The sequence below is a fragment of the Ruditapes philippinarum genome, unplaced genomic scaffold, assembly GCF_026571515.1.
Source record: "Ruditapes philippinarum isolate M1 unplaced genomic scaffold, ASM2657151v2 ctg1783_1_1_1_1, whole genome shotgun sequence".
In the NCBI taxonomy this organism is placed as follows: domain Eukaryota; kingdom Metazoa; phylum Mollusca; class Bivalvia; order Venerida; family Veneridae; genus Ruditapes; species Ruditapes philippinarum.
This window is the reverse complement of record NW_026857499.1, coordinates 132207-159453: the sequence shown is the minus strand read 5'-3', so window position 1 is coordinate 159453 and position 27247 is coordinate 132207. Positions and strand designations below refer to the sequence as shown.

At 33.2% G+C, this 27247-nt stretch overlaps 1 protein-coding gene across 1 annotated transcript; it reads right to left on the bottom strand.

Moving 5' to 3' along the window:
* Window positions 1-21769, bottom strand: LOC132749956 (probable ATP-dependent RNA helicase DDX31). Its single transcript, XM_060739903.1, has 18 exons — window positions 21589-21769; window positions 18032-18142; window positions 16840-16973; window positions 16030-16105; window positions 14969-15080; window positions 14025-14134; window positions 13271-13312; window positions 12849-12913; window positions 12052-12171; window positions 10584-10690; window positions 9201-9463; window positions 7992-8165; window positions 7402-7550; window positions 6268-6369; window positions 5878-5959; window positions 4563-4665; window positions 1804-1993; window positions 1-194 (listed from the first exon to the last, which is right to left on the bottom strand). The coding sequence occupies exons 1-18, from the start codon at window positions 21682-21684 to the stop codon at window positions 74-76; spliced, it is 2157 nt and encodes a 718-aa protein (XP_060595886.1). The 5' UTR covers window positions 21685-21769; the 3' UTR covers window positions 1-73.
* Between the last annotated feature and the right edge of the window lie 5478 nt (window positions 21770-27247).

The window sequence follows — 27247 nt, the reverse complement described above, 5'->3', positions numbered from 1 at the left end:
TGCAATAATTCCTTTTTATTTCATTAAAAGTTTAACAACAATTTGTCAAATCAGTAACAAAGCACCCATATTTTCACTGTTTTTTCTTCCTTTTCAAATGTTTCTTTGCCTGACCTTTAACCTTTAGCTTTGATTTTAAAACAAGGGGACTTCTGTATTCTGAGACATCCAACTTCTGCTTCTTTGTTTTAAATCTGAAATTATTTTTTTAACAAATTTGATATAAAAATGTGCAATAGTGTGAAAAAAAAAACATGTACCATGTTGATATGCAATAAACGAATACACGCACGCCCAAACCCCAACTACCAATCACACCCACTCATTCTCATCCCAATAAACATGACATGTGCAATATATTTGCTCTGATGGGTTTACTTTACTAATAATTTGTCACAACAACTTCAATACAAACTTAAGTATAAAATTTTTGTTGAAAACTTTAAGATTCATTGGTCACATTTTGCTGTTTAAAACAACACCTGTATGTTAAATATAGTATCTCTCTTATATTTCATCTTCACTCAGATCAGCTGTTTACGTGTAGTAGAACGCCCATGCATGATAATGAAATTTTATGTCCCATAATTTTTTATATAAATGCGAGAATTTATCATAAATTTGTTGATTTTGTTTGATTTGGGTTTAACGTCACACCGGCACAGTATAGGTCATTTGGCGACATTCCAGCTTTACTGGTGGAGGAAGACCTCAGGTGCCCTTCCATGCATTATTTCAGGCAAAAACGGGCACCTGAGTAGAACCACCGACGTTCTGTAAGCTAGCTGGATAGCTTCCTTACATGAAAGAATCCAAAGTCCCTGTCGGGATTCGAACCCACAGTGGTGAGGGGCAAGTGGTATATAAATGCAAGAATTTATCATATATATTGAATAAAATCATATAATGCGAGCCTCTGGTGAGCATAATATTGTTCATGCAACAAGTTCAATTTTAGTATTGAATCTACACAAATATAATATTCTATTTATCATTTATCCAAAATAAGGAGTGTTTAAAGTGAAAAAGAATCATTTTTCAATGAGGCGCCTATTGTGTAATGCTAGCATTAAGCAAGTCTTTACACTAAGTAACACAAATGATGTCACATCAAGATATATGCACTGCTGTGCAATACTGTTTTTATAGTCGCAAAATCGGCATGGGTATGTGATGAATATATATATATTCGTGCAAATAGAACCATATGTAATGATAACAATTTATTACAGCATATGAAATGTTCACATATAATAATGAGCACAATATTTCACTTGCAATGAATGATCTCATAAAAAAGACCAACTTTACATTTTTCACAGAATATATCTCAAAAAATTTTGATAAAGGAGTCTCTAACTTTGATTTTTTTTTTTCAAGGAGACCTGTGTCAAAGGTTTAAAAAAAAAAAATTCCATGCTTAAAAGATTTTTTTTTTATCAGAAATCGATACAGAATGTGCAATGACCTATAAAAATATTGAGATCTAAGACAAATCTTACTAAAATTTTTATAATCTCCATTTTTTTTTTTTTTTTTTTTTCAATTTAATATTTTTTGCTTGGTAATTTTATGATTTGCCCCACTTCAATTCAATTCTTTTCCTTATTTCTAATCAAGAGGACCAATTTCATACATATATTTTTTTAACAGAAATACTACCAGTCTTTTTATAAAATTATACATAGATTTCATTTAATAAACAAAATTTTTTTTCATATTACTGTAATACAACTAAAATGAGCCCAAACTGATCAAATATACCAAAATTTATACAATGAAATCAGTCATAAATATAAAAACCTTTTTTCTGGTTCGAAATTTTTACGTTTTCCTTTCTGAAGCGTCACACCACTAACGTGACCAATATCTGACGGAGCTTCTCGTAGACCAAATGTCTTCGCAACATGTCCAAGATGAAGATTTCTGATCTGGAATATTGACTTCAGCTGATGCGGATATGTCGCATACGCTCGTATAGTTGACTGGTAGGCTGTAACAAGAATAAGTAAAATATCAAGATTTATAATAATGCACGTAGGCTGTAACAAGAATAAGTAAAATATCAAAATTTATAATAATGCACATAGGCTGTAACAAGGATAAGTAATATATCAGATTTATAATAATGCACATAGGCTGTAACAAGAATAAGTAATATATCAAGATTTATAATAATGCACGTAGGCTGTAACAAGAATAAGTAATATATCAAGATTTAAAATAAAGCACGTAGGCTGTAACAAGAATAAGTAATATATCAAGATTTATAATAATGCACGTAGGCTGTAACAAGAATACGTAACATATCAAGATTTAATATAATGCACATAGGCTGTAACAAGAATAAGTAATATATCAAGATTTAAAATAACGCACATAGGCTGTAACAAGAATAAGTAATATATCAAGATTTAAAATAACGCACATAGGCTGTAACAAGAATAAGTAATATATCAGATTTATAATAACGCACGTAGGCTGTAACAAGAATAAGTAATATATCAGATTTATAATAACGCACATAGGCTGTAACAAGAATACGTAAAATATCAAGATTTATAATAATGCACGTAGGCTGTAACAAGAATACGTAAAATATCAAGATTTATAATAATGCAAGTAGGCTGTTACAAGAATAAGTAAAATATCAAGATTTATAATAATGCACTTAGGCTGTAACAAGAATAAGTAAAATATCAAGATTTATAATAATGCACGTAGGCTGTAACAAGAATACGTAAAATATCAAGATTTAATATAATGCACGTAGGCTGTAACAAGAATACGTAACATATCAAGATTTAATATAATGCACATAGGCTGTAACAAGAATAAGTAACATATCAAGATTTAAAATAACGCACATAGGCTGTAACAAGAATAAGTAATATATCAAGATTTAAAATAACGCACATAGGCTGTAACAAGAATAAGTAATATATCAAGATTTAAAATAACGCACATAGGCTGTAACAAGAATAAGTAATATATCAGATTTATAATAACGCACATAGGCTGTAACAAGAATAAGTAATATATCAGATTTATAATAACGCACATAGGCTGTAACAAGAATAAGTAATATATCAGATTTATAATAACGCACATAGGCTGTAACAAGAATAAGTAATATATCAGATTTATAATAACGCACATAGGCTGTAACAAGAATAAGTAATATATCAGATTTATAATAACGCACATAGGCTGTAACAAGAATAAGTAATATATCATATTTATAATAACCCACATAGGCTGTAACAAGAATAAGTAATATATCAGATTTATAATAACGCACATAGGCTGTAACAAGAATAAGTAATATATCAAGATTGATAATAACGCACATAGGCTGTAACAAGAATAAGTAACATATCAAGATTTATAATAACGCACATAGGCTGTAACAAGGATAAGTAACATATCAAGATTTATAATAACGCACATAGGCTGTAACAAGAATAAGTAATATATCAAGATTTATAATAACGCACATAGGCTGTAACAAGAATAAGTAATATATCAAGATTTATAATAATACAACTACGCTGAGACAACAATTACGAATATATCAAAATTTATATAGCACTGGAATTAAATTTCCCCAATTCTGATTGGCTTTATCTCTTTTATATATTATGCTGTATATACTGTGAGGAACCCCGAGCACGCCTAAATAACAATGTTTTCTACATAATAGACAGAAACCTATATATGTGCATTAAATTCATCATTGCTAATTCTATTTATGACATAACTCTCACTTTAAATATCATTACTTCAAAAAAATAGTTAAGTTACACACAACAATGACTTTATATTAGCATTAGTTTTGACAGCACAGAGTTTGCATAGCCATTGAAGGTTAGCTCATGTCATCAAATAAATGAACATAAGTAGTTTTAGTGCACTGGGCCTTGGTTTAAAGTCTCATCCATGTGGAGTAGCGCTTAGGGGTAGCCGTCAGGTAAGCTCAATAGCTAGAGAGTTGGACTGTGAAGCAGGCAACCCAGGTTCAAATCCCGCCGGCGCAGATCACTTTCATTGTGATTGATCATGAAATCCTTTCTACAGTCATTCGCACTGTACCTTTGCTCTAGCATCAGTTCCTTGCAAAAATGAAGGTAACTAGTACTGGTAATGGCTTGACAACTTAAACAGGAATGATGTGGTGGCTGAACTGTGCTATGGTAAATTCAATGTGGCTCCCTTTCTTGACCCGGAATGTAAACTACCAACACCACCAATGTAGTGCTTGGGGATTGAAAACAAGATCCATCAATTATTTAACCATTGCTACAACAGCGCCAGGGTGTAAGGTTTTTTTAAAGATTTCTTTAAGCTAAAACTCAGATCTCAGGTATCTGGTATGTCATAAACCAGCACAGAATGATTATACTGACTAGTGAAAATCCTGAGATTTTACACAGAACTCACTCAGAAAATAGTTTTATAACTTCCTGGCCAGTCAGGTGCTTCTAGCAAGGCAGAATCTCAAAGTACAGAAACTGGTTCCTTTTTTAGCAAGACTGGTTCTCAGAATACAAAAAAAATGTTACCTCTTTTAGCAAGACTGGCCATATCTGTCCCATTCTTCACATACAGCTCACAACAATTCTGTAAATATGTAGCTGATTCCTCTATAGTTTTTGGAGGCTGCCTCTATACAACAACAGATAAATATATCATTAAAACCACAACATTATGCTTATTTTTATCATTGTCAAGTTGTGCTGAATTAGCTACAGTGTATATATTTAAAAAGACTGTCTATTGTAATAGGGAACGGCCAATAATTGATAATGAAAAATGATAAGGATAAAATATAAAAATTGCTTAAAATATAAAAAGAATGTCCCACTCATTCTATTTAATGAACATTACCTATGACTTACAAAGGTTATTTATAAAAATTCCCTTGAGTCATGTGAGTTATTGATTGTTTATGTGTAACAAAATAATGAATAGAAAACAATTATGACTAAATTCAAAGTTGTTAAGTCCTTTTCCAAGTACACTCACTACTTACACTTGGATGGGCATAATGTCACTTTAAATTCAAGTCTAATTGGAAATTAGGAGGACTAGAAGAAGCCAATATAACTTAAGCGTGATAGGTCATTTAGTTAGAACACTGACAATCACTCCTGAGGTCCTAGGTTCAATCCCAGGTAACACCCTTGACATTTTTCAGAGACGCTTTCTCACCTACAAAGAAGTGTACTTGTAAAAAATCCAGGTAATCCTCGTATGTATCAGTGCTACACACTGGGCATGTTAAAGAACCAAGGGGTCTATTCTATTAGAGCTAGGGACTGGTTCCCGAATTCCTTTGTATCTCATAGCTGTCTCTCAATTCAATTCAATGTATACAACATATACCTGCTTAGTGTAATCATAAATGATTTTGAAGCAGTATGATATTGATTGTTTGATTGGTTTTTACGTCATACCAACACAGTATAGGTCATTTGGCGACGTTCCAGCTTTACTGGTGGAGGAAGATCTCAGGTGCCCTTCCTTGCATTATTTCAGTCATGAACGGGCACCTAATGAACCACTGAAGTAGTATGCAAATTTCATGAAGTAATGAACACTTAAGCAGATAACTTTGTCTGTATAACAATGTCATGTGATATGAAACAATATAGGTTTCATCAGACCTATCAGACCAATCAGAATCATTGCAATATAGGTCACAAAGGTAAAACCCATGCAATATTCATATATACACATGAAGATGTACTTCTTATTCCAAATATTGAAATGATATAAATTACTAAAATATTATAAAGTGTAAAAGATTTAAGAATGTTTACAAAAAAACACTTATAAATGGTTTCTAACAATAACCAAGTAGAAAAGTTTGTGTACCTCTGTATCTTCTACACCTGGTAGAGAAGGAATTAACTTGCTGACATCTTCTAGTACCTTACCCAACTTTAATTCTTCTAAACTGAAATATACAGAAACAAAGTTGTAGACACTAATGTTAGACACTGAAAAGACAAGTAGACAAGTTAAAAGCTGCACGCCTCCAGATGAGCAAAAAATATTTCGATAAAATCAAACCTGGGAAAAATGCTCTAAGATTTGAGGAAAGGTATAAAGATTCAAAATTCTAGTAAAAATTCACATGTTATGTGCGTGTAAGGTATAAGCGTATGCAGATATAAATACCTGGAACTGTAGCCTTACTGAATATAACCTAATGGAAAGATTAAATTGAATAAACCTTGAATAATATATAAAATAACTGTATACCTTATATGGTGCTCATTAAGATGTTTTATAAATTGTATTTCTGAGGGTAAAATAAATATGATACTGCTTCCAGACGTCCCAACTCTCGCCGTTCTACCAACCCTGAAATAAAGACACAAAATTTCTGGAGTTTTCAAAATTTCATTCATTCATTTGGCAGTGTGGCTGTTTCCGTAAGGTTAAATTTGTATGACAGAGTTAAAAGCTGTTCACTCTCAATTATTTTCATAAATGTAAGCAAAAAGAAATATTCCACGCTATATGGCAGTGTTCCTTTTTTAATTCATCACCAAAATATATAAATTTGAAGAGAAAATGTGACCTAGTGATTAAGATGTCTGCATCTTAACCCAAGTTTTATCAAGTTTTGATCCTACATGGATCACAACATATTTATTTATAGAGCCCACACAAAATTGGTGACATTTGACCTTCAAGAGTGACCTTGACCTGATGAAACAACAGCATGGGTTCTGCACAGTTTTGTTGAGGTGATCATTAGCATCAAGTTCGAAGAAAATCCTTCAAAATGTACAGGATTTCAATAGCAGAAATAGTTGACACATACTGACTGATCACGAGTGAAGACAAAATAATTTCTGTATACATTAAAGTCTGAACCAAGGAGGAATAATAATCTGCCTGGGGTTATCATTACCTTTGTTTGTTTTGTTTTAATTGGGTTTTACGTCACACCGACACAGTATATGTCATATGGCGACGTTCCAGCTTTACTGGTGGAAGAAAACCTCAGATTCCCTTCTATGCATTATTTCAGGCACGAACAGGCACCTGAGTAGAACCACCGACGTTCCGTAAGCTAGCTCAATAGCTTCCTCACATGAAAGAATCCAAAGTCCCTGTTGGGATTCGAACCCACAGCGGTGAGGAGCAAGTGGTTTGAAGTCAACAACCTTAACCATTCGGTCACGGAAGCCCCTTATCATTACCTGTGAACATAATCTGTGACAGCAGACGGACATGTGTACTGTATAACCCATTCTACAAAAGGTAAGTATAATCTGCCAGGAATTATCATTACCTGTGAACATAATCTGTGACAGCAGACGGACATGTGTACTGTATAACCCATTCTACAAAAGGCAAGTATAATCTGTCAGGGATTATCATTACCTGTGAACATAATCTGTGACAGCAGACGGACATGTGTACTGTATAACCCATTCTACAAAAGGTAAGTGTAAACCTCTTGCTGCTACATCTGTACACAATAATAAACCTGACTTGGCACTGCAGAATTCTTGAAAGGCTGTCGTCCGATCCTTAAATAGAAGATCAATTAGTAATTTATACAGTTTCCATTACATGGAAATTTCCTGATACGAGATATAAAAGTATATAAAAACTTCTGTACAACATACATATTACTTTAATGAATATTAAAAACAATTCAATAAAAAATGTTAATATTTAAAGTATAAAAGTCCAGATATTGCAATGAAGATGTTTCATCTGGTTTGGTTACAAGGTCTTCTGCTATACAGAAGTGCTTAAATAGATGAAGTGCTCAAGATTAAAATCTTTTTTTTTCTAATTTTTTTAAAAAACTCTAGCCTAATTTGTTAAGAAAAATACCAAACGCTTCCAATGCATAATATAAGGTCACAGTCAACCAGGTAGTAACACAACCTCGGACATTCTTACAGCTCACTGGATAACTTTCTTTTATGAAAAAGGAAGACAAAAAATGCAAAAAGTGTTACCTTCTGGGCCATGTGACCATGCAGACGGTAAACATCTAGACTGGTTACTGGTTCCTCATCTTCCACATCACTATCATTACTCTCACATTTACTCAAGTATTGAACCAGTCTGTATAGAAACTCAACACCATCTTGTGTTGATGTAAACACAATCATCTTCTTGTGTAGTTCTCTCTGTAATTAAAAACAAGACAATTGTACTTGATAAGTACATTTAAATTATGATTTCATAGGCACTTCAAATGTCCAGTTATGTCCTATAAAGGGCTCAGGGCTTTCTTTTACAGGATGGGGTAGGGGAAGCAGCTCTTCCCCTAATTTTGAGAGGAAATAAAATGGTATTTTTTGTAAAAAGTGGAAAGAAAAACTTGACATCAATTCAATTTTTTGGGGAAAAACTGCATGATTTTAAAAATTTTTACTTTGGTGAAGCCCTTAAATAGCCTATGCTATAGAATGAGAAAAATCCCTTGGACTTGAAGTGAAATGGTTTTTAATTGAAGGTCTGTAATACAATTAATATGTTGATAGTATTAAGTAATAGATAAAAAAATAAACCACGAAAGAATTAAATATGGATGTTGTTGGCAAGAGTGTGATGCATTATCTACTATTACATGTATTTTCATAGCAGATAATAAAATGTTCTAGAACAAAATATTATTATTCTTCATATAAATGTTTATACCTTATCACTCAGAACTTTATCAATGTTTCTTTTTTCAAGCAATATTTTATTAGAAAATCCAAATGATACATTTCTATCGTTTTTATCAATCTCTCAATACTCCTGGAAAATGTGCCCATAATAAACCAATCCACTTAACTATCAACATCAACCTTGTCAGACAGCAAAATAGCATTTTCATTTTTGGTTCAGTTTAACGTTGCACAAACGCTGTAAAGGTCATGTGGCAACTTTCCAGCTTTACTGGTGGAGGAGTACCTCTCATGCTCCTCCATGCATTATTTCAGGCACTAACAGGCACATGAATAGAGTAGACCCATCAATGTTCTGTAAGCCAGACAGATAGCTGCTTTATACGAAGGAAGCCAGAGCACCTTTCCAAATTTGAACCCACACACATGAGGGAAAACCTAACACACTCTGGCACACAGTATATTAAACAATACAAAGAAAGAAAGCGAATTGATATTGGTCTGAAGAGGCTATAAATAGACTAAATAATATAATAAATAGTACTTTACCTTGCACTTTGTAAGGATTAATATCAGTAAAACAACAAGTCTAAGTTTACACGGTGTCACTACAAAATATTGTTTTAAACTGTCCGGCAAGGCAAACTTTTCTTCATTTTTTTCTTCACGTTTAGATGCGTCTTTTAATGTTGTGTGTTTCTTCGTGCCGTCGTCTATCTCAGACTTCACGTACAATTTACTAGAAGATCTGTTTTCTGTGACAGATACTCTTTCTGGGTCATTCAGTGAAATACCAGCCAACTTTTCAACACCTGTAATACAGTGACACTCTTTTTCTGCACTATTATTCATCCAAGTATCCAAATTTAAAAGAAATTTACAATTAATAACAGCAATATTGTTCATGACTTAGGAATCTGAATTTAATCAATTTAACGTTTTATCAAATACAAAAACTGAAACCTTTTTACACAAAAACGTCAACTTCACATTATTTTTGTTTAGGGTTTATGTTGCAACATGCCATATGGTGATTTTCCAGATTTATTAAATGAGCAGATCCCTCAATAGAACCACTGCTGTTCCATAAGCTAGTTGATACATTCAAAACAATATTTATAAAAAATTCCATAGGTCACGTTTACAGATTACTTTTGCATAATTTAATATAAAATTGAACATAATTTTGGCAAAATGTAAAGTTTTTTTGAGTTTTACCTATGCACTAACCATTTACACTTGGAAAGGCATACAGCCACTTTGAATTAATTATAAGAGAAGATTCTAAATAACATTTTCACTACTGAAGTCATTTAACAGACTTGCTTTACTTTGAATCTGAAACAAACCAGTCTCAAGTTTCAGTGATATTAGTATCACAATACATGTACAATGATTGAGCAGCAGACGTTTCACAGAATGGTTCCATTGCACAGACGTGGGGATTGACCTCATGGTTCTATAATGGTTTGTTTGTTTTGTTTACCTTTACCAACACAATTTAGGTCATATGGCGATGAAACAGGAAAGATGATTTTGGCTAACCTCGATGTTACAAACGTAGAAATATTCTACACTCAAACTCAAATCTCAGGTATTTGATTGGTCAGAAACTGTCACAGAACCTACATTTACTAATGAAATCCCTGAGATTTGAAACAGAATTCATAAAAAATGTTTTATAACCTCGAGAACATGGGTCAAAACCACATCACCTGCTGGAGCTAAAAAGATGCATTGACTACAGTAATTCGAGTCCATTTAGTCACCTGTTACGCTCACGTAGGGATAAACAGTAGCTGCAAGTCTGATGCCACAACCCTTAAAGGCTACCCCTCAGCCACAAGGGGAACTATACTTATGGTGGCAAATGTTTTTGCCCCTTTCATTTCTGCATTGTTAGGGTTATGAAGAAATATTAAAAATATTTACCATGTGATAATGTTGCTGATAGTAGTACTGTTTGTCTGTTCATGTTCTGTTTATTTATTGCTTGTATTATATTTGAAACTTTCTGTTCAAACCCCAGATCTAACAACCTTTTAACAAAAATGAGATTTTTTATGTAAGTGTTTTAACATCTATAATTGCAATTACAGGTGTAAAATTTCTGCTGACAAAAGGCAAGCTTGCAAAAAATAAACATAGAAATTATTAGAGAGATACATGTATGCAATCTGGATAACACTGTTTTCTGCTGAAAATATTTATTTACATTTTCTAATTGAAATGCAGATGTACTTTGTTAAATCAATCCAATTTCCCTATTGACTCTTACAGTCAAAGAAAATAGAAAGTCTTACAAGATATTAAAAAGAAAATGCCAAAATAAGTAGGATTTTATACATGTTGTGTCAATGTGGTAAACAGGAGCTGCATTATGTCTGAAAGAAGTAAATTTCTCTAAGTTAGCTGGTGAATAAGTTCCAGTCAGTTTGTTTGTTTGTTTGGGTTTTACGTCACACCTACACAGTATAAGTCATTTGGCGACATTCCAGCTTTACTGGTGGAGGAAGACCTCAGGTGCCATTCCTTGCATTTTTTCAGAATGAACAGGCACCTGAGTAGAACCATCGACGTTCCATAAGCTAGCTGGATTTATAGAATGGACAAAACTACACACCTTTCATTTTATAGAGTGGACATAACCCCACACTTTCTAATTATTACATGTATTTATAAAAACATATAATTCACATGATTTTGATCTTGTAACAAAAGAACAAAACAAATTATTCACTTATGTTTGACATAGTTACCTTTATTATTTTACATAGTTCTTTTGATCATGACAATTAATGGTGTGTTATAATTTATTTCAATATACAATACAATATGATAATAGACAATACAATATTACAAACTGTTAAATAAAAATAAAAGGGTAAACATTCATCAATCTTAATGAACATTAATTATTCAAAGTGTCAACAATGTCCTTTATTTTATTGTCAATCAAAGGTCTATACAAATTAGTAATAAAAAGTGTGGTGATATGTACATTCTATAAGCAAGAGGCCTCCGTGGCCGAGTGGTTACGGTCGCTGACTTAAGATCACTGGTCCCTCACCGCTGTAGGTTCGATCCTCACTTGGGTCGAAATCTTTCATGTGAGGAAGCCATCCAGCTGGCTTATGGAAGGTCGGTGGTTCTACCTGGGTGCCCGCTCGTGCCTGAAATAATGCCCGGAGGGGCACCTGGGGTCTTCCTCCACCAATAAAAGCTTGAAAAAAAAATTGACGAAAAAATCACGGCGGGACGCTCTAGGATGGCCCGACTTGAGTGTACGGTCGCCCATTCTATAAAATCCAAGGTGTGGGGCTTTATCCACTCTGTAAAACTTTAAGGTGTAGGGTTTTAACATGTGGGGTTTTGTCCGTTATCAAACAAAGATTGTTACCTGTCGGCTTCATCCAGCACCAACCATTTAATCCTGTCTAGTAGCAGATTCTTTGTATTCTCAATGTGGTCAATTAATCTCCCAGGTGTTGCCACCAAAATATTTATCCCTTTACGTAATCTAAAACAAAAATAAATAAAAGTACTTTACCCTTTCACCCGAAACAAACTGGGATATATAATTCATAAAACTTGAACAAACTAAATCTCTCACAAGATTTTTTCCTCACTGTATAACTATAAAATCATGGGGAAATTTTTACACGCACAAAGATTAAACCAGCAAATGCAGGATTACTAATCCGACACTGCAATAATTCAGTGTGTGGACTGACACATCACATAAATCATAATAAATAAGGGCAAACAACTGAATATTTTCAATTTTTCAAATCTATTGTAAGACCTGCTGGTCAAAAAGGAAGAATTCAATGATAGACAGGATACACAATATTAAATATTTACACATTACAACTGGCGGGGATAATCAAACTCTATATACCCTGAAGCAACTGATATTTTACAATTGTTAAAATTCCACCAATCAGAGGGGTGACATGAAAAGGTACAGACATGTATATATATAAGCTTGATAGAATGATGGCCAAGACATGCAACCGTCCATGCAACTTTATCGGGATAAGGGGCCATTTCCTTTGATATTTCTTCTTTTGTTTAATAGAGGGCCATTGGCCATTTCCTCTTTTGTTATGGAATGATCTCTATCATTCTCTTTACAGTCAGAAAGCCCTGTATCCCAATTTGGTAATGCAATTATATCTATAGCACAATGTTTACCTAGCCTTTTCTGCTTTTCTTTTCTCCCCACCCATGATGCAGCCAGGTACCAACCATGTGAATGGCTGAAACAAAATAAAGCACTTCATGTACTTTGATTCAATGGTTATCATTAGACTCCGCAACAGTCTAACCTATGAGTCAAACCTATGGATTTTTTTTTTCAAATCTGTATGTATCTATTTTTTATCAATCAAGAAAATATCAACTGCATGTATACACCTCTATAATATCAAAATATAACAATTGTAATGGATATAACTAATATTGGACAGTCACATGATACAATTCAAAAGCACCGATTGGGTGTTACAACTAGATAATTATTATAGTACAGAATTAAATAAAATATGAAGGAAATGTGAAGAATTAAATCTGTATATTATATGCAATTGAAATAAATGATTAGGAAATATAATTACCTTCAGTAACTTGAGAAAAACCTCATAGCTCTGTATAGCTAACTGTAAACAAAGAAAGAAAACATTTTTTCTTCTTTTCTCTTTTCATTTTGTAACTCAGTATGACTCCGTTTAACATTAAAGGGACTCCACCGAAGTTTTTTGACATGAAATATATTTTTCGAGATAAATGTTCCATTTGATGTAGGTCTAGACCAAATGCATGTGTGCAAATTTTCAGATCATTTGCTCACTTCAGGATCATTATTGTAATTGTGAAAAATAACCTAAATTTGAAAAGTGTTGCAACGCTTTTCACCAAAATAGGGCCAAGAAAAGCACAAAAATACGTTTTGCAGTTTATTTATGTGGATAATTCTTAATGATTTATTTTGTATATTTTTCTGTTTGAAGTGCCCCAGGTGATCTATACAAGAAATTCAAATTTCATATTTTTAGGCTTTTGGACCTCAGTGGAGTTCCTTTAAATATTTTTTTTTGTGAGATTTTCTTTTTCCAGCATCATACTAGCACCAATGTAGAACCATAAACCAACATTCTGTAAGTGGGACAGATAACTCTCTCATGTCTCAACAAAATCAAACTTACTCTGTTATAAATTAAGTACAGAAAAAGTGTTTTAAATCTATTTTTATCAATGAAGTTAAACAAATAATAAACTGTCCAATTTCTTGGAAGTTGTTCTTTTTCCTTTTTTTATATGAAAGTACATGAGCAAGCGTGACAAATTTTTGTAAGTTTTAGTCCTATTTACCTCTCTGGTTGGCACAATGACAACGGCTATGCAACCATTACATCTTTGAATTTTGGGCGTCATCTTACATAAATCCTCTATAATGGGTATCGCATAGGACATTGTTTTACCTGGAAGGCAAAAGTTTGAAAACTTTCAAAAATTAATAAATCAAGGCAAAAGTTTGAAAATTTTCAAAAATTAATAAATCAAGGCAAAAGTTTGAAAATTTTCAAAAAATTATAAATCAAATGTTTTTTTAATGTCAATATATGTACAAATGTAGTAGTATGTCTGTACTTCAGTGTAATAGTGGCATTTCAGTTTGAAGAATGAGTTTGGTATCAGCAACATTTCCCTTGTCCATATATAACTAATATTGTACACATAGAGTAATATGAAAGTTAAGGTTGTAACGGTTTACCGGTATACCGATATACATGTATTTTAAGCGATCTTTGTTGGCATCAGCAACAATGCCCTTGTCCATATATAACTAATATTGTACACATTTAGTTATATGAAAGTTGTCTTATTTTTAGCGATCATTTTTGCGAGGTCACCTTATACAAGATTGACTAGAAGTTTTTACCACTAAAGGTAAACCGTAACCATGCTTGAACCTTAAGTGTTTAGCCTTTGCCACCAGTATAGAGCTTGCTTGTACTTCAGTCTAACCAAGCTCTAAACTGAAGGCTTTAAATTTTCATCTTAATTTAAACAATTTTTTTTTAATGTAATTATTTCATTTACATAATAAATTACATTATAAATTAATTTTACAGACTGAGTAGAAAACTTAGGGTTTTTCTAAACAAAAAAATTTTGTCTTGATATGCTTGAAATTGGTGATGTACAGTTCCAAAATGGAAGCTTGACAAGTCTGTTTTAGAAATTCAGCATGATAATAGTTAAATAAATAATGCTTAAAACAGAAGAATCTAAATCGTTCTTTATCCAAATACCTGAACCAGTCTGTGATTGAACGAGTACATCCCTGCCAGCAACAAGCAGTGGTATAGCCTGGTGCTGAACAGCTGTCATCTTTGAAAACCCTAACTTCTCTAAATTACTTTTCTGAAAATAGACAAGCATCTTATATAACATTATTTTCAAACATGCATGTAATTACCAATTTCTCAATTAACCGACCAACTTCTAATTTCACATGATTTCCAATCAGCGATGAGAGTCTGAATGACCATTAGACTTAAAGTGACATTATGCCCATCCAGGGGTATATAGTAGTGAGTGAACGGGTGAAGATCAAAATATGTTTTCATTTTGCCATAATCCCTTTTAATTTAATAATTAAGTTCACATAAACAATAGATAACACACAAATCCAAATGAAATATCTGTAAATATCCGTTAGAATTTACGTATAACGCTTAGTTTATAAAAAGAGTGGGTCAGTCTTTTTAAATTTTAGGCAGATTTATAATTTTATCCTTAACATTTTCCAATATCAACTGTTGGTCAAACACCATTTTGACAGTCAATCTTTTGAAATATAAAGTCAATTCAGCTCAACTTGACTATGAAAATATGAGCATGTCACTTTAATGCCCGAAATCTATTGTCACAGAGAAATTAACGATCAGTAAGGATGGCACAAGTCACCCATGTATTATAAATCTCATGCTCTCCCTCGTAGCCTGCTCTTAACCAAGGAAATCATCTATTAAACCTTTTCACTAAATATATATATATATACATGTATGTTGATTACCAGGCATTTTATTGTATCTTATATCTGAACTATTCTCATCTTTGAGTAAAATACTTTTATTGCAGAAATTTTTTGAAAATCTATAAACTGTTTACTTAAAATGTCTTATCTAAATAAAAGAACATATACCTATGTATGGGAATCTGTGTTCCTTATTACGGGTCAAGCTTGTCTTTTCTTAAAAAAACCTGCCACATTTTTTAAGCAATCTTTCTACAACATTGTATAATTATAGTATATACATGTATATGAGTTTTTTTTGTAGTACAGTTAAAATAATAGTTTGTATCATACCATATATGGGTGCAAAGGTGTTTCCTGAAAACTGTCTGATGAAAATAAATATTCTCGAACCTGGACGACATGATCACTGAAAATAATGAATAAATTTTGGTTAATTTTGCGTAAAGGGTACACATCTAACTAGTAATGCAACATCCTAGACTTGTTTCCGAGGGATCACTTTGTTTCCAGATTTTTTGTTTTATTGGATTTAAGCCACTTCAATTCTGTAAATGTCATTATGTTGACATTGAAACATTAGTAGGTGGAGGAAGACCTCAGGCTTCTTCTTTCATTTCTTATGGCAACAGAAGGCACCCGAGTAGAACAACAGACATTTCATAAGCTAGCTCAATAGCTTCCTCGGGTGACTTAACTCCAACCCACAGCAATAAAGGGTAAGCACGTTGAAGAAGGCAACCTTTACCACTCAGCTTTGAATGCTTCACAATATAAAGAAGTTGAACTGTATACCATAATTATAAAGTTCAAAGACTGTAAAATCATGTATATTCTAACCATGCATGAGTTCATATCATGCGTGATTTCATATAAGGCCTGATTTTGAACAAAAATTGTCCTTTAAGCACATGTGAATCATGAAAAATAACAGAATAAAATGCTCAGTGACAAAATATTCAGGTGCTATTTTTCTAAAAGGGTTTATTAATTATTTCCCTCATGCGCTAACCACTTTTACAATTATTTATTTTTCAATTATGATAGTTATCTTTGTATGATTTGTAAACAAGATACAAATATACAGACAGCCAAATAAATGAATAAGAATCCTGTAATAAAACATCTAGAAAACCTGGTCACCTATGTAGTTCCGGCACATCTGGATTATGTGAAAATAAGGATGATATGACAGGTCCGGACTTCTTCTGTTTGTCTGGTCTCTGACCTGTATCACCGCTGATAGCCTTCTCACTTTTATTTTCCTCATCAACAACCTATCATTACAAAACCATAATATCAATAAATACAAGCCATTACAAGACGTTTCAAAATTTTGATTATAATTTTCGGTAAGTTTGTTTGATTTGGTTTTAAATCACACCGGCACAGGATACAAGTAGCAAGGTTCCAGCTTTACTGTTGGAGAAAGACCTCAAATGCCCTTCCATGCATTATTTTAGGCATGTACAACACCCGAGTAGAACTACTGACATTCCTTAAGCTAGCTGGATAGCTTCCTCACATGAAAGTCTCCAAAGTCCCAATTGGGATTCAAACCTGTAGCGGTAAGGGGCAAGTGGTGTGAAGTCAACGAACTTAACCACTCGGTCTGATACAGACGTCCAATTTTTGGGTAAGAGAATATTCTATAAAGTTTCTGAAAACCTTTAAATAATGTATTTCCATTGGATACCATATATGGCATCAGTTACCTAATTAACTATTTTCTGAACTTTGTAATAGTAAAAAGAATTTTTTCATAAATTTCGAGCCTGCTGTCAGTAACTATTTCTACCAATAGGACCAGTGCCGACAAAGATTTAGCCAGCACATTTGTCTGCACTGTTCGCTATTCTGTTTAGCATATACTTTTAAAATTTTCAGTCAACTTGATGAATGGCTTTGTCCAGATTGAAACATTGACATGTCCATTTTGGAAATTTAGCAAGGTAAAGGTTAAGAAAGAGAAAGTTTTAACAAGCCTTTAAGCTGCCATATATTTTGAAAAATTCAAATCAACTGACAAAAATATCAGTAGGAAAAATTAAACAGTATTTATTAGTCATGTCACATTTCCAATTTTTTAAGTTTTGTTCCATTTTATTTTTTTTAATTATAAAAGTTATTAGAAAGTTTTTAACAAGCCTTCAAGCTGCCATCTATTTCAGCTCATATATATATACTTTGAAAAAATTCACATCAATTGATAAATTGATGAGCAGGAGAAATTTAAAACGAAACAGTATTTTTAAGCAATAGCATATCTTAAACAAAAAAGTTTTGTTAAATTTTTTTTTTTTTTTAATACTATAAACTATTACTGTCCTTTTACCTTGCCATGATAGTTTTCATGTGAGACATGCTCTTCTGTAAGTGTCAGTCCAGCCTCATTGTTCTTTGTCTTCAACTGTTTCAAAGATCTTCTAGCTTTGATTCTTTGACCCTTTAAATAAAACAAATTTTAAAGCTTTAAATTATATAACAATGTGGCAATGTCGATAAAAAGTACTGATTATTTGACATACATGTACATTTATGCATTAGTAATTTGTGCATTGTAGCCCTGCAAGAGACAGTGGGGATTTTCAATTTCAAGCCACTGTGGATCCCTTCACTACATGTCACTGACAAATCAGATGGTATTAAAAATCAAGAAGTGGCTAGTGGCCCATACTGCTGGCCAAATGTTCTCCATATACAGCTAACCTATCAGGCCTTTTCTTAGCAATTATGAGAAAAAGTACATTACCCAATTGAGAAAATTTTGTCTCGTAAAATTGCTTAATTGGGAAAAACATTTGCATGGTGTATATCCATATCAGTACCCTCATTGCAAAATCTACTCAAACGGCACCCTCTTTGCACATGCACAGGCCATTCTCTGCTAAAAACAAACCAATCCAAAGAAAATTAATTGTTACGAGGAAAGGACATATATGTCATGTGGTATAGTAGTACTGTAAAGGCTGTCTTAGTGACCCCTTATATATAGCGACGTTCTGTCTTTAGTGACCCATAAAATAATAGGTTGCACCGAACAATGTTTAATTTATATATAAATGGTCTGTATGTAGCGACTCCCTGTCTAGTCAGTACAACGACCATGATTTAGCGTCTCCCGTTACGGTATAAAAGCTGTGCAAAGCAACTTTTGCAAAAGTAAATCGGATGGGGTTACCAAACAAGAGGCCATGATGGCCCTGAGGTCGCTCACCTGTATATAGGCCCCCCAACCCCCACCCCCCCCCCCCCCCAACGTTGCAGAGCCAATTTAACCCAAGGGCTTTTATTTGCACAAACTTGGTAGACACCCATAAGAAGATGTTTCATGCTAAACATTTAAGCTCTAGCTCATTGGGCTTTTTAAAAGAAGATTTTTTTTAAGTTTTTACTATACACATATAGTTAAAAACAATGACACCACTGGGGCCGGGCCAGTTTTGACCCCAGGGCTTTTATTTGAACAAACTTTGTAGACACTTACTAGAAGATGTTTCATGCTTAATATCTAAACTCTAGCTATTTGGGTTTTTTCAAAGAAGATTTAAAGTTTTTGCTAAACACATATAAAGAAAATGAATGACCCCCGGGGCGGGGCCAATTTTGACCCCTGGGCTTGTATTTGAACAAACTTGGTAGACACCTATTAGAACATGTTTGATGCTCAATATCTTAGCCATAGCTCTTTGAGTTCTTTAAAAGAAGATTTTTTAAGTTTTTACTATATGCATATAGGGAAAATCAATGACCCCCCGGGGCGGGGCCAATTTTGACCCCAGGGCTTTTATTTGAACAAACTTGGTAGACACCCATTAGAACATGTTTCATGCTAAATATCTTAGCTGTAGCTCTTTGGGTTCTTTAAAAGAAGATTTTTTAAGTTTTTACTATATGCATATAGGGAAAATCAATGACCCCCTGGGGCGGGGCCAATTTTGACCCAAGGGCTTTTATTTGAACAAACTTGGTAGACACTCACTAGAAGATGTTTCTTGCCAAATATCTAAGCTCTAGCTCTTTGAGTTCTTTAAAAGAAGATTTTTTAAGTTTTTACTATATGCATATAGGGAAAATCAATGACCCCCGGGGCGGGGCCAATTTTCACCCCAGGGCTTTTATTTGAACAAACTTGGTAGACACCCATTAGAACATGTTTCATGCTAAATATTTTAGCTCTAGCTCTTTGGGTTCTTTAAAAGAAGATTTTTTAAGTTTTTACTATATGCATATAGGGAAAATCAATGACCCCCCGGGGCGGGGCCAATTTTGACCCCAGGGCTTTTATTTGAACAAACTTGGTAGACACTCACTAGATTATGTTTCATGCCAAATATCTAAGCTCTAGCTCTTATGGTTTTTAAAAGAAGATACTTAAAGTTTTTTCTTTCGGTTGCCATGGCAACCAGAGTTTTGCATGGAATTAAATTCTTTGAACAATTTTTAAAGGTGACCACCAAAGGAACATTCCTGTGAAGTTTGGATGAAATTGGCTTAGTGGTTTATGAGGAGATGTCATTTAAAGTAAAAGTTTACGGACGGACGACGGACGGACGGACGCCAGACGGACGGACGCCGGACGAAAAGCGATCACAAAAGCTCACACTGTCACTTTGTGACAGGTGAGCTAAAAATTAAGGTTTTTAAGAAATTAAAATTAAATTTCAAATCTAGTGGTCCGGCTTACCTCCTGTTAAAAAAGTTAGTGTCGAGGCCTGGTAGTCAAACATATTAGATGAATACATTATCATACATGTATATAATTTTTTTTATAATTTTTCGTATGATGTTTGGCAAGTCCAACTTATTGTACTGCGCAACGAGATACTGTGCTTTTTTGCATCTGTCAATATCTTGCCTCTAGCGAGATTCTCACCCAAAATTAAACTATCTCAGAGTCTAGCTTAAATTGGCAAGCCAATATATTTTGACTACATGTTCGGCCATTTACATTCCAATATCTTGTGAAGTTGTCAGATATATCATGACAAGTTATCAGATAAATCTATCAGAAATAAGTTGAACTTTAATTAAAGAGTTTTCGTGAGCAGATGTAAATTCTGACTGTTCGAATTGATCAAGATCAGACAGGGTGACAATATAGTCCTATAACATAAGACGTTTCCGTTAGTACTACGTACACTCCAACGTCTTATCGACTTCTTCATAAGTTCCTTTAGCAAAACCCGCCCACATGTATACAGGTAAAATGGCCGAATGTTTATGGCGGTGAAAGAGGTGTAAATTGTATTGGATTGGATTTATTTACATTCGAAGGTGAGTCATTTATTTTTTTTGCTGCACATTGATGCAAAGATGTTTAAATTTACTGTCTGCATATCTTTTGACTCAAAATATTGTTTTTGTAGTAAATTACGACGGTTTATATAGCGCTTCAAAATCGCTGCGCGTGTTGCTAAAGGAACTTATTCAAGAAGTTGATAAGACGTTGGAGTGTACGTAGTCTGAACAGAAACGTCTTATGTTGTAGGACTAGGTGACAATAATGTTCATGGGAAGCTGTTCCAAAAGTTAGTCCAACTACTTGTACTGCGCAATGAAATATTGTGTTATTTTTGTGTCTGGGCAATATCTCATCTCTAAAAGCGAGATTCTGACCCAGCACAAAAATACATGAAATACATGTATCTCATAATCAAACTTTGGCATGGCAATATATTTTGACAATTTCCAAAGTGTGATACAGTGTACAGTGGGGAAAAAACGAGAACTTATGGTAGTCTGATGTTACTTGTATTTTCCTAAGAGATATACCCTATTCACATCGTGCACGTACCTATGGGATTGACAATCAAATTTATGGTTCTCACCGACAGTGTTCATTTTATTAGTTCTTTTTCATAAAAGATAAAATATGATGAATTATATTACCCGGTTTCCACTTATACGCGTTTTTGCACCGAACTGTGTTCCTTTGCGCGACACATTTATGTTTAAACTGATCCCTGTGTCCAAATCGTCAGACATAATGCACTGTCAAAGTTTAACTATTAATTGAACAAATTTTCTTTACATCAACATGTGGTTTCAGTGTTGTGGTGCGAATCTTCGTACTCAAGTATGTTCTGATCCCCTCGGCTAATATCGCTCCGATATCGGTTACTCACTACTAAATGTTTTCCTTCTTCTATAACAACAAGTAGAGATTTTGATGCTAAAGCATCAAGTCGCCGGATAGAAATATGATTGTATTATCATAACTAAAAGAAAATATCAGTTTAATGGTTCGAGTATAAAGAAAATAGGAACAATAAGTTGAGTAATGTTTATTCATAAACACGTTTACATGTACTTGCCACAATTATATCTTTCATGCTATAAACTTTGTAATAGAGTTTTATGCAATAAATTTATGTTATACTCAACATAACTAATTCCGCGTCATCATTTATCTCACGGTAATGGCATATTTTCATGTGACCATTGTTATAATTGGTCAGAATTGACATATTTTATTCAAACACCTTAACAACAAAGTTTTTGTGCAAAATAATTTAAATCTATAGATTTTTACGTTAAACTGAAAAACATTTTACAAACTTCTGCAAAAAACAACAATAGTCCATTAAATTTGTGCATACGTCTGAAACAATCATTATTTTCTAAATGTTCTTGTTTGTTGAAAAAATAAATTTTGAGTTACAATGTAAAAATACTTTTAATATTTAAAATTATGCAAAATAACTTAAAGAAATTTTAACTGAAACATGAAAAAACTGAAATAAAACACCATTACCGCGAGGTAAATGATGACGTACTGTTTTCAAAATGGCCGACACACGGTTTACCTCTGACAAAATAAAACTAATTTTGATTGAATATATTGTTGTTTCCTTGTGTCATATAACAGAAAAATGACTTAATGATACAGTTTATGACAGTTTTTGTAGTGTAAGTTTATTGTTTGTGTTCTTTACTGTTTTAAAGTGTTAAGTACCGTGAACTAAGAGGAGCACAGTATATGTTATAATAAAAGATCATAGATCTATTTGAAGCAAACTTGCATAGCAATTTTGTCAAAAAACTGTTATCATTATTAGATAGGCAAGTATTGTTTGGCAATATTTACCCGAGACTTTCGGGAGCTGTTTCGTTAGCTTACATAACTTATTATGATTAATGTTAACGATTTTATTGTAAGTATAATTACATGTATAATTATATCAATTAATACTGCTCGGTGGCCTTGTGGTAAGTATGAGGAAGTTGTTACATACGATATAGTTAACGTTTAATTGCCTTTCAGTGCGATTGGCTATCAACACAAAGATTGTTTATTAGTTTTCTCTGTGTATCCAATACGATTCTGGCCCCTACTTGTCATACAAAATTACTCTGATTTGCACTTTAACCAGCTGCCAACAATTCACAAGTTACCTGTATGTCAGTCTTATCAGCCATCTGTTACTATTAATAGATTTTATAACAGTAACATATTGCGTGTAGTCACGTGATTCTGGGAGAAGCTGTTTATAATAAATAAGATAAAAAAATAGAATAGGTCTCATAACATACAAACAACCAGATAATTTAAAAGTGTCATTTCAAATATCATGCGTGATTTATTTATCATAAAATAGCAACGCTTGACACTTTGAAAAAAGGAAAAACATCCCTAAATTCAATGACTGATCCACATGGATACGTCATTAATTCATTTCATAAAAATTGTAAAGTTGCTTTTTACGATGTCAATATTTGAATATTTCATTTCATTGAGCAACATTATTGTATGTTTGAATTTTTGAGATTACTGAAAACAATTGTAGTCTTTAATTGTTCAGTAATTGTTATGCTTTTATTTTTAGATTTTAATGCCTTCTCCTACCATAGGTATAATATTAAACTGTTACAAATATAGTCGCCGGTTTCTACCGGCGACTAATCAGAGCACATTTATCGAAAGTTCCAAGTTTTTAATGAAAAAAATATATAATCATATCGAAGAAACATATTCAAAGTTTACTTCACACAATGAATTAGTGCAAACGACTATGCAACCTTATGGAAAATTCCTAAAGTGTTTAATAGATGCCAGCACTATTATAAGTGTTGAGAATTGAGTACCGCTCAAGCCGGTGCTAGGGACGTGAGGCATGTTGCACTTATTCATTATCCCTCATGTACAGACTCAATCAAACCTAGTCTGCAATTTTCATGTAATTTTGTTGTGATTAATGCTTCCGAGGGATCACTTTGTTTCCAGATTTTATACTGCAAAACAGCAGATGTCAAGTGCTGTGTGGCAGCTGAAAAAGTTGCCCTGTACTTTACTTCAGTGTTGTTATATTTTGCTGTTCCTTCGGGATCATTGATGCCAGCACTATTAAGTGTTAAGAATTGAGTGCCGCTCAAGCCGGTGCTAGGGGACGTGAGGGATGTTGCACTTATTCATAATCCCTCATGTACAGACTCAATCAATTAAACCGAGTCTGGTTTTTCATGTAATTTTGTTGTGATTAATGCTTCCAAGGGATCACATTGTTTCCAGATTTTTACAATAAGACACCAACTTCCTATTTCCAACTTGCTATTTTTTTTCTTAAGCATTGACAATTGAAGTAAGAAATGTCATTTTAAATACCTTTCAATGGAACTGGCCAAAATGTTATGAAATCATACAACTAGAAAGTATATTTAATTCAAAATGGCTGCTGCAACAGTCTGAAGGCTTACGCATTTTCGTAAAAAATACACCATTTTCCGGAAACCACCGTCGCCTACCCGTTTGACCGATCTCAATGCAAAATCGCTGCTGCAACAGTCCGACGACAAATTTTTACAGGGATGTATAAACCATATTGTGCTGACCAAAGAAATAAGGTCTCAGGAGGCCCGCAAGGCATACATGTTCCATTTCACGTCCTGAATACGTATACAGCCGACGTATTTTGGTATAAAATAATTAAAAAAATCATAGAAGATATGGAATTAGTGCAGGTTCAATACTGGATTTATTGAACGAGTTGAATAAAATTATAATATGCGAGCCTCTGGCGGGCATTATATCATTTTATTTAAAGATCGAATTCAATAAAATTAGTAATGAGCCGACACGAATATGATAATCAATTTATCGCATATATAAAATAAAGGCTGTTTAAAGTGAAAATCTATCATTTTTATTGACGCGCAACGCTTACATTAAATGATTTAGCGCCTCTTAAACAAATGACGTCATGTAAAAATATATGCACGGCCAAGCAATACCATTTTATGGAGTCACAAACGCAGCAGGGGTATGTGATATTTTAACATTATCCGGAAACTACTGTCATCTACCAGTTTGTCCGATCTCAATGCAAAATGGGTCATTTTTCGATGTTGAGAATTGACCCTGCCAGCAATTTAACATCAAACGTTGATCAAAAAAATGTTGAGAATTGACCAATCGTTAAGTTTTGATAAAAATAAGGTATTTTTGATGGTTAGATACATTTTTATAAAAATAGTAACGCTTGAAAAAAAAAATCTCACAGGCGTCATAAAAAGGATTTCACGTGCAAAATAAAGCTGAGCGTCTGCTACATCAAGCTCCCTCTATCTTTTCTGTACTGTTCAGGGGAAGTAACCGTGACTGGTAGTTTGCTGATACACCACAAACTTTCCCAGCGGCTACTTCCCATGATCAACTGAAACAGAACTGTAACACGTGCGCACGGCCAAAATTTAAATGTACCCATGTGACCAGTACCAAGGCCAAGTTCAACCGTCTATAGTCTTCTACGTTCGTTATTCATTCATTACATATTTTGAAAATTTCCCAATAAATGATATAAATGATTAATGGTTTTGTCTTGGTTGAATGATATGAGATATTAAGCGGGGTATTGGGGAAATTTATCATAATATTTGTGTTCAAGAAACTTATGTACATGCCAGAGCAGAGGTACAGTGCGAATGACCGTAGAAAGGATTTCATAATCAATCACAACGAAAGTGACCTGCGCCGTCCGGGAATCGAACCCGGGTCGCCCGATTCACAGTCCAACGCTCTACCTGAGATAATCGGACGGCTAAAAAGTGGTACATGATGATGAAGTTAAAGCTTAATGAGGATCCATCCGCCTTTTCGGGCACAAAATGCAGCTTGCGCTGTCGAGTACGGACCCCGGACATGTCACCAGTCATGTCCTTAAAGAGTTAATTTTGAAGCACAAAGTGGTGATAATTTACCTCCATGCAATTTCCACGGAGTATTAGCCAAATATATGAATTTCGAGCCAAAAGTAGGTCACTGTACGGCGGTCAATGAGAACCTAAATGTACATTTTGTACAGTAACCTGTGACAATAGGAAAGGTGGTACACCATACTAAGTGAAATTATATATATGTACATAATAATCATTATGCAAATAAAACAATTTTCAAACATCGAAGAATATGTAAAATATGCACAGCAAATTTGTGTGCATATTATATGTAATCATTAAAATATATGCAATCATGTTTTTATTGTAAAATTTGACTTAAACTTTATAGAAAATAAAAATTTTATTACCTCCCTTTATTTACATGTAATGTTAAATTCGGTAATATCTTTATGAATATTTATGAATAATGCTTTTTGGAACCTATAACATTGATAAATCTTAATTTGAGCATCATATTTATGATTTAAAACCATAAAAAATTGTGTTACAAGATCTTTAAATTGTAAACAAATATTATCTTTATATTATGAAGTTAATATCAAATTTACATGGTTTAATGACAGTATAATAGATTAAGGTGAGCAATAAGATAACCCAAATTGTAATCAAGTATTATTTCAAATGTATTTATTTTTATATATCATTTATTTTAATGTCATACTTGTTTAAAAGCCATTAAAGAAACTATGTAGACTGTATGTACATATGAAGATATCGTAAAGAATAGTCTATAACTAATAACTTTAAAGGAGCCTCACTGACGTTGTTTGAATTGACGGGACTGGTACTGGTGTACCCTTTGATTGTCTGGACACATTCATTTATGCGCAAAATTTCAGATTATAGATCATTTGCTTATTTATTTGTCTCAAAATATTTTTTTATGAAGCAAAATGACCTCACAGTGAAAAGAATTTAAACGCTTTAAGAATCTCTCAAAAATCGATTTTTAAAAAATTGTGATAATCTTTTGTATGATCTATTTCTGTTTTAAGTGTCCGATACATCAACTTAAGAATCACAAATTTAAACAAATCTTCTTTTAAAATGTATGCTTTATCGGTGCTAGGGCATGTGCACGGTAGCTTGCACTTTCCAGAACCGTCCACAAACCATGCAAACAGGTTCAATCAAACAGAGTCTGCAATTTTTTTTCAATTTTGATGTTTTTGGCGTTCTTTTGTGATTTTGGACCTCAGTGGGCTCCTTTAAAGATTGTTCAGCTCACTGTTTTATTAACAGTATCGAAAGATTCCTAAACTGGAGAAGCCTCATTATAATCATCATACGTCCTAAAAATAATTATTTCAATAACTGAAATATAACTTATAATCTATTTCATTATTTCTGATAGTTTGATTTCTCAAATATTAAT